The sequence below is a fragment of the Asparagus officinalis genome, chromosome 8 (genome assembly GCF_001876935.1).
Source record: "Asparagus officinalis chromosome 8, Aspof.V1, whole genome shotgun sequence".
NCBI lineage: Eukaryota > Viridiplantae > Streptophyta > Magnoliopsida > Asparagales > Asparagaceae > Asparagus > Asparagus officinalis.
The window spans coordinates 41,197,433-41,207,271 of record NC_033801.1 but is presented as its reverse complement, the minus strand read 5'-3'; the positions used below and the strand labels follow the sequence as shown (position 1 = coordinate 41,207,271).

The window sequence follows — 9,839 nt, the reverse complement described above, 5'->3', positions numbered from 1 at the left end:
AACACATCTCTGTTTTGACCATCCTTTTTCATTATATGAACCATATCTTACTCAATTCACTATGTTGATCAGATAGAATAAGAATGGAGGGTACAATTTAAAAAAATGAAATTGATGAAGTGAAAATGTTTTATGGAAAATTAATTTACTAAGAGGCATGATTCGGGGCAAGGATCATAAAGGAAAGCAAATTCACAACCAAGTATTTCAAGGCACCCTAAACCTACTGATAAAGCTGTTGGAAAAAATCAAATAAACTTAAATTAGCATATAAATTAAATCTGAATAAAAATAAATAATTAAATCTGGCCTGATTGAGAGCAGTCATGTAATCACTGCCCTAGAAGATTGAGGACTCGTCTATCGTCCTGGCACAGATGATCCCCTCTCCCCTAGCGGTAAAAACCCCCGGAATCGGCCAGCCTCTGAACTTGGGCGAGAGTACAGAGTTTCTGCTCAGATGAAGAAAGTTGCCCAAAATAAAATCAATATTATGAAGAAATAATATGAAGAGGAGAGAAGAGACTTGTTGTTTTCCTTATCAAAACCGAACTCAACATACGACCATATATATGATGTTGGAAAGTGACGTTACAAAATCCGCAATTAATACGGTAACGTTCGTCATAAATTTTGTAACGTTCCCCATAATTATATAGCCGTTACACATATTTTTAATTGCTAATTAAAACATGTTTTAATTACAAAAATTTATTACTATTCATGAAGGCAAAATTGTCTTTTCTTAATAAAATATCTAACAGTCTCCCACGAAAGGCAATATTGACTGAAAACTCAAAACCAATAAATAAATCAAGAAATCATAAAACAAATATAGGTAGGACAACCTTTCGTATCGTGAATTCGGGAGAGGTAGCTTTCGGCTTTGAACCTTTTCTTAGTGAGTTTATCGCCACATGAGGGACATAATGGACTAGGCCTTGAATTAGGCCCCTTAAATCAGGTATTGATAAAAACACACACAATATGTCTTCATCTATTAAGCAAAACGAGTTGAGCGTTAAAGGTCATGCTCACAATAACCGACTCATGAGAGTTTCTAGGGGTTAGCCCAGCCCCCCAACTGCGGTCATCACGGTTTCTCTCACGTAGGTAAGTCCTCAAAGGGTACTACAACTGTTTATTTAATACCCCCCATAATACACATGTTGGACTTATTAAGAATAAAACTCAGCCTAGCCAGCTGTATCATAAGAGCATCGTCATTATAGAGAAGAGGTAGTAGCACAAGCTACATAGTGATATATGAATATATCTGGGTCGATGTCCACACGAGTGTCACTAGTCCAGTTTGTTTCTACCACATTAAACCAACATTGGGGCTACGTCTCCAAATAAGGGTTGGGTTATCGCTGTCAGTGACCTCATTTATGGGCTTAAGCCTATCTCCCTCGATGAATCCAGAACCACACTCATGGATAATCCCTTAGTCAAAGGGTCAGCAAGATTCTTTTTTAGACTTTACAAAGTCTAGAATCACAACTTTGCATAGTAGTGTTGTATATATTTATCAAGTTATTTTATAATTAGTCCTTTATTTGACATTAGGTCCCCTTCTTGTTTAAGTTATTTTTTAAATCAATCTTTCCAGGAAAGAGTACAGGAAGCAAGAGGAGGGATTGATTTGAAACAACTTATAAGGATAAATGGACCTAATAGCAATTTTAATTATTTGATGGACTAATTTCAATATAACTTCAGTGATTTTGAACTTTTATTCATCATATAGATTGAAGATATAAGATATACCTCTTTCTTTGATTTTCCAGGATATTGATTCATCACATCTCCTATAACTAGGCATATTAGTTGCCAGAGTATATTTATATCAAGTCTAATCATTTCCTAAAATCTCAAGAGAAAGCATTACATGTAGTTAAATGAAGAGCTATAAAAATTAGTCTTTCTAGTCAATATTAAAATGATAGGACATCAAAACATGTTAGCATAAAAGGTCATGGTCTATGATCATAAAAATCATAGTCTATGTCTGAATATGTAACTGCATAGAGTTTGTGCAGATTAGAATTCGAACTTAATATCTGAATATTTAAAACTAATATGAAACTAAAATACTGTAGTTATATCTTTAAATGCATGCATATGCACATACATGAATGAAATTACTAATAGTTATATGCAAAGCATTCAAGAGAACCTTATAATATGATTTTATATCTTAAAGTATATTTCATATTTCATATGCATAAATTTTAAATTCTCGTATTATAAGAAGTTGCAAATTTGTTGCTTACAAGGAGACCTTCCAAATTTAAATTGGTTGCTTACAAAAGAGACCTTCCAAATTTAAATTGGTTGCCTACAAAAGAGACTTTCTAAATTTAAATTTATGCATATGAATTATTCTTATAATTCCGGTCCTCTTATTCATGCTTGAATATAACATGATTCATATGGAAATATAACAATTATCAAATAAAAGGGTTTAATAATATACAACTTACCATTTGATATGGATGTGCTATTAGTATTAATCTTGAGTCCAACTCCAGTATTGACTTCTTTAAGTTGGTTCACGATGAGTTTGGTATACATCAATTAATGAATTAAAGTTTTTCAAAATCATATTAGCAATATTGCTCATGTATCTTGGCAGGAAATTAACAATGGATTCACACAATAAACATTTGGTAACGATTTCCTTCCTTGCGATTGATAAAGCAAAAAGGAATTAACAATAAATAATACATTTGAGCATTTATGTTAGCAATTACATAGTCATATTAAGCACAATTTATTATTGTGACTAATGTAAATACAATACTTTAGGAGGAAAAAAGTAATTAGATTAGATGAACAATAATAAAATTGCTTAATAAACAGAACCCCCCCCCCAGTGAACAGTAACCCTCGGTGAACAGTAACAAAATTTTCCTTCTTTATTTTAAACAAATTTTTTTTTTCTGGATGAACAGTAAAAACGATGAACACACTTTTAATATAATTTTTTTTTCGGATTAAAAACAAAAGCTATAAACTTTTCAATCTTCTAGATTGTTGGAAAAAATCAAATAAACTTAAATTAGCATGTAAATTAAATCCGAATAAAAATAAATAATTAAATCTGACCTGATTGGGAGCAGTCGTGTAATCACTGCCCTAGAAGATTGAGGACCCGCTATCGCCCTGGTGCAGATGATCCCCTCTCCCCTAGCGGTAAAAACCCCCGAAATCGGCCGACCTCTGAACTCGGGCGAGAGTACAGAGCTTCTGCTCAGATGAAGAAAGTTGCCCAAAAATAAAACCAATACTATGAAGAAATAATATGAAGAGGAGAGAAGAGACTTGTTGTTTTCCTTATCAAAACCGAGCTCAACATACAAGAAATAATATGAAGAGGAGAGAAGAGACTTGTTGTTTTCCTTATCAAAACCGAGCTCAACATACGACCATATATATATGGTGTTGGAAAGAGAAGTTACAAAACCCGCAATTAATACGGTAACATTCGTCATGAATTTTGTAACGTTCCCCGTAATTATATAGCCGTTACACATATTTTTAATTGCTAACTAAAACTTGTTTTAATTACAAAAATTTATTACTATTCATGAAGGCAAAATTGTATTTTCTTAACAAAATATCTAACAAAAGCAACCACATATGGATGACAACTAAAAGTTTTAACAAACAAATGATAAGTTAGCTTTTCTTTATTACCAAATATAACACAACTTTGTACAAAACATTATTTCCTTCCAATTCTCAATTGTTAGAACCTCATTATTAAAAAATTGTAAAACCAATAAATCTGACTCACAAAGAGAAATGATTTTACCAAATAAAAATATTAATGGACAAGTAGCACAACCATTGTTTAAAAAATTGGTAACCAGATAAATAAACCTGTAAAATTGTGGAAATATACTTCTTATGTCATTTAGTCTGGCTCTAATCGTTTCATTGACCCGTCTATTTGATGGGCACAAAAATTTGAAACCACCTGCCTTTCTGACCCCTACCCCTAGTAATGCTTCTTCGCTGGCAGGATTTAGCACAGGGAATAATGTAGGTGAAACTACTTCACCTGTTGTAAATGAGAAAGAAGTTCCTGAAAATTCAAATCATCAATCACCATTTAATATGTAAGCATGTTATTTAGTTCAATTGTTTACTTCGGGATCGCGATTAAAGGCTGGTATTGTAGGATCAAACAACAAAATTAAAGTACATTTGTTTCCAGCAAGTGCATCTTCTGTTTCCATGATAACTTCCAGAGGCAATGTCGATGGTTTCGCCTATATTTTGTACTCCATTTGTTGTATTTTGTTCAGTTACTGTCGATGGTGTCATTAGTAAATTGAGTTACTTGGATACCATAAGTTACTTCTTAGGACTTAGGAATCTCTCGCATTTTGTTCAGTTAATGTCTCGGTTTGGTCTAGATAATAGGTTCAATTATTAAAAGCTAGTGAGATAAATTTAATGATTAAATGTCTTTTGATTTATGACCCAAACAGGGATGATCTTGTTGGTTCAATTTGGGCCAAGTAGATTAGCCTAGTTTATCTCTGGTCACCGGTCTTTGTAATTCGACATTTTTAGTTGGCTATGATTATTTCATTAAGAAGGCTTCTTTTGCAGGTACGAAGATTTGAAACCTCCTACCTCTCCAACCCCAACTCCGAGCACTATTTCTAAGGCTCTCAATAATGGTCCTGCTACTACTTCACGTACTGCTCCACCAAATGTGAATGAGAAAGAAGTTCTTGAAAAGTCAAGTCATCTATCACCATATTATGTGTAAGTTTGTTATTCAGTTCAAATATTAACTTAGGTTGTCATAATTATTGTCATTTGATTATTGATTTTATTGTGTTTCATATTTTTCAGATATGATGATTTAAAGCCACCTACATCTCCGATGCCAAGTACCCCATCTACGTCATCGTTCATCTCTACGTCTGCTGTTGTTGATAATTCACCAAGTTCAGCTCCATTATCTCCATACACAATGTAATCCGTTACCCTTCTTTGTGTTATTACTTCTTCTTTTCTTCTTTAATTTTCTTTTATTATATAATGAAAAATGAAGTTGAAATTATAGGTACGAAGATTTGAAGCCCCCAACTTCTCCAGTGCCATCCGTGCCAAAATACTAGCGAAGCCAGCTTTCAGTATGCAAAAGCGACGAGAAAATCACAACCGTGGAAATCATTATGCTATCATGTTTTTTAGTTTCCTTTTTTTTTCTTTTGTTTTTTTGTTTTTTTTGTTTTTTGGAAATCTGGTAATGGTTGAGGATTCTTAATTAGAGGCTTGGGCGGTAGCATCATCTGTCATTTTTCATTGTTTTACATGTTATCTGACCAGTCCTTATGGAATAATGGTATAGGGCATTTGTTATTGATTTGTTGTGCTGTTTTCTTCTGGTGTTGCTTATTAGAGAAAGGGCGAAGAGTTCAAGGTATACATAGCAAGAGCAGTAATTTTTTCAAAGGAATCGATGGGCTTTGGTTATTATATACATATAATGGCTGGCTGTTTGACTTCTGCAACTGTAAGGTTGTAAGTGTAATTGCATGTAACTAAGGGGTTGTTTGATTTGCTGCAGTAAATCAACTTTAAATTCACTGTTTGAATGTTAGCAATTAAATTATAGGAAATATATTTCCAATGTAAATTCGGTGTTTGGTTTAAAATAACTAGGGCAAAAACTATATAATTTTGCCATATAAGGAAACTTTGGTGGTTATTTGGATTAAAAAGTTTTTTTTGATGAGGTGGAATTTATTTTTATTTTTTATTTTCCTTTTTTTGGATCCTATAGCTTTTCCCACCCAAATTGATCGTAGCACTTATTGCAAGTATTTTTTTTTTTTTTTACAAAATGCAAGTCCACTCTCCTTTTTTAATTATAAAATTGTAAACCAAACAATGTATTTTACAAATCCGGTTTGTCTATTTACACTTGCAATTCTACATCCACCTAACCAAGCGGCCCCTAAGAGATTTTAGGCTAGTTGTTGCATCTTGTTTCACTGTAATTAGTAATGCATTTTGTAAAAAGGCCTTTGGGTACCATCTGATGATAAGTTGTAGTCACAACCTCTTGAGCCGTAAAAGGGATTAAAAATTACAACCGACTTCCAACATACTTGTAGAAAATATTGATATTCAACACAAATAGCTGCAGCTACAAATGCTGTTGCAAATTATAAAATTTAAAATTGAATGAAGCAACTACCGCAACAAATGTCTGACAGATGTAGCTTCAGTTATTTGTAGTTTCATTATAATTACGGTTGCAACAAACCAAACAATTCATAAGACCTATAGTAACAACGACAGTGGTTGTTGCTTGTTGATGACAGCAATGTTTCAACTTCTAGACGGGCTGATACATTACAAAAATATAGTTGTTGCTAAATGTGTTGTCTATTGTCAATATAAGTCTGTACTATAGCTCTTGTTTGAGTAATAACAAACTCTTGTTTGATACTAATAATTGTTTAAGTTGATATAGTATAGTTGAAAATAGGTATATGAAAAGTAAGAGGCGAAACGACGAGAAAATAAGCACAAAAGCTAATTTCCCATTGATTGGGTCAGGAACCCATTGATGGGGTTGAGGTCATCGATGGTGTACATGAATAAAGTACAGATTTTTAGAAATAAGAATTCAATCCATCAATGATATATAGACACTCATCGATAGTGTTCATGGACCCATCGATGGTTGTGAAGGCCCATCGATGGTTATGACGACAGATTCCAGAATTGTTAATTTAATCATAGTTGTTCATTAATCACTTTCATCTCTAACTTCCATTATAATTAGAATAACTCTTTCCATATTAATCCGAGGCTATATAAAATTTAAACAGACAAATTTGAAGGAGAGGATTTCAAGGTTTTGAAGAGAGCTTGAATTGGTGTTTTGAAACCCAGAGCCTCAACGAACTTTTTCTTGTCGCACTCATCATCTTCGGATCATTTCAATGAGGAGAGTTTCCCTTGATTTAATCATCCACACCGTTCTTCATCAAGCTTCACTTTGATTTATCGAATGACTGTTTGTTAATTGAAAATGGTTGTACGATCTTTTTTGTTTTTAGTGCTTAAACTGTGTTAATTTGGTGATTTGTTTCAAACTTGTTTCTACAACATACTCAAGCCGATGATAATTAAGTGTTGGTACTGATTAGGCCTAGGTGTTACTCATTGTGGAGAGTTTAGATTAGATGACTTGCTTCGGGTAGGTTAGGGTGTGGTTTTTGTAAGCCTACTAAGTTGGTTGTGATTTAGGAGAACTCTTGGCATAGTGAGGAAGCTCTTTTGTGAGAAGGAAGAATGGACGTAGCATTGTTATCCAAATCACTATAATTTTTTGCGTGTCCTTGCTTGGTTATTTTCTTATGCTTATTTTATCTATTATGCTGCATATTCTGTGTTTTTTTAGTGAAAAACGGTAGCAACCGTATTCACTCCCCTCTAGACCTGCATCTCAGATACAACATCTATTTGATCAGAGTCTATGGTCCCATGAGTATATAATAAAACACAAATTTGTGGAGTCCCCTGGTATAGATCTCTGCTTTCCTTCTATAGGGTTTAAAACTTTTTTAAGATTTAAATAACTTAGATTCATAAAATGATTACAACACCATTGTCGTGTAGTCCAATTAGGATACCTGTAGGGATGTTAAATGGATGGGTTTGGGTATTAAATGGGCGGACCATAAATGTGCGTGCATGTTTTGCCTATTTACCTATTTATGGCCCATTTAACATTTTCTAAATGGACGGGTTTTTACCCGCACATTTAATAAACGGGCCGCCCAGTTGCCCATTTAACTATAGTAGCTATATATGTATAATGCTTTTAGGGTGTTTTTTGTAAACTTTTAGGGGTTTTTTAACTATTGGGGGCTTTTTGCAAAATTTAGGGGGTTTTTTGTAAACTTTTTGAATTATCAAAATATGCACAGGCATGTACATAACCCATTTAGGAATAGCATGAACATATTGAACAAAATAGCATTAAAATTACCAATCATGTATTTTTTTTTCTTTTTACTATGCCAAGTGCAAAGAACTCAAAGAATACATCACCTGCAAAATGATATACATTGTTTATTGATGTAAACAATGCCACAAGAAGCCACTTATGCCACATAAAAAAGAAATTCAAATAGAATTCAAATAGAGCACAACTTTTTCGAACGTGCAAGCCAATCTTATGAATAAGCATCACAACTCGCCTTAAAATGCCACAATAACCCCAATCAAAGGAAAAATACAGACATAATTTTGATGGGATAGGGCTCATAACAAACACATTAACCAAACATCAAACCCCTTACGAGAGTCCACATAATTGTTGAACTGACAATTATTCATTTCAAGCATTACAATGCGAGGGACCACACCAAACCCGAATAGAAAAAGGAAACACAACAAACCTAAAATCCCTGTTCATTGAGATAATCACCAAGCCTCTCAACAATCATATTCCACTGCCCAAGAGTCATTGGCTCATCATAAATGCCGAAGATCAAAGTAAGATTAGTTTTCTTGATTGTAACACTTCATGCACCCTGAAAGAAACAAGCAAACAACCAGTTCAATTATGTTAAGGATAAATATCTTTGTATGAAAACAGAGCATAAAAACCATGAATAATTTTATTATGTTTCTCTTTTCTATAACAAGCAACTGGAAATTTCATCCTGTGCCACAATACATGAAACAGATGCACCCAATAACGAACAAAGTTGTCTAATTTGATCAAGGCCATAGTGTGTGATTATACCTAGAGTTCGAGTTCTTCCACAAGTAACTAGAAGAAAAATACATAAGGGTTAATTATTTTTATTGGTCAAACTAACATACTAAGAAAACATAAAGATGGAATCACTTTGCATTTCTCAACAGTGAACAGAAAATATCTGAAGAAAGAAACTGGAAAACATACATTTTGCCAGCCATAACAGGAAATAAATTAGAACTTCAACTAAAAAAGCCACTATTTCTTGTTAACATCATAGTTCAAACTTGACTACAACTGATTCGCTCCATATTTGCAGGATGCAAGAAATGCGCTTAAGATACATAGTAAAAAACAGGGAATTCTATCTTTGATACTAAGGATCCAACCAACTTTTATATATTTTTTTCTGCATACACTTCATTATAGTTTCTAATTTATTACTATATTGCATCCAAAGCATTACTAGCACCAGACTAAGGAATATAGACATTCTCAACTTCCCTCAGATGATCCTAATCATTATTACTACGCTCTAGCTGCTCAATATCAAACTGAAGACTTCAAGAGAGTGTTGACAATTACAGCATCCGGCAGGACTCTTCTTGGACTATTCCCTACGAGTTTTATTTGAAGACATTAACTGTCCTTTATGAAGTTTTGACGGTAGTGTCAGACTGACGATTAGACTGCTCTTCAGTTTGGATGTGAACTTTCTATAACCAGGTGCCCTAAGATACTGTTCTAAATATATGACCACCTGGGATGCTGGTTAGAAAAAGTATCAGAATAGACAAGTAAATCATGGACTTATTTATAATTTATATACACATTAACAGTTAAGTTTTGCTGATACAATGAACTCAGCCAGCCTAGCAATTTGTATCAGTTATGGAAAGTTGCTTCTCATTGAGCTTCTCTTTCATTCATATCACAAATTTATAAAGTCTTGATTCAACCTGACTTAAGCTAAATGTATACCAATCAATCTTAGCCAATCTCTAATCGTTCATTTTAGCAAACTGAGACAATCGACTGTCCATCACATCATATCGGTGCAAATATTTGTAGATACCTGCTAATCAAT

At 33.4% G+C, this 9,839-nt stretch overlaps 1 protein-coding gene across 1 annotated transcript in view; it reads left to right on the top strand.

Annotated features, from left to right (window-relative positions):
* The window catches only part of LOC109820185 (protein TIC 62, chloroplastic), an 11,071-nt gene extending 5,659 nt beyond the window's left edge, over positions 1–5,412 (top strand). Inside the window, exons 12-14 of the mRNA XM_020386289.1 lie at positions 4,627–4,785; positions 4,876–4,998; positions 5,090–5,412. Coding sequence (XP_020241878.1) covers positions 4,627–4,785; positions 4,876–4,998; positions 5,090–5,144 — 337 coding nt within the window. The 3' untranslated portion in view covers positions 5,145–5,412. The remainder of the gene's footprint in view (positions 1–4,626; positions 4,786–4,875; positions 4,999–5,089) is intronic.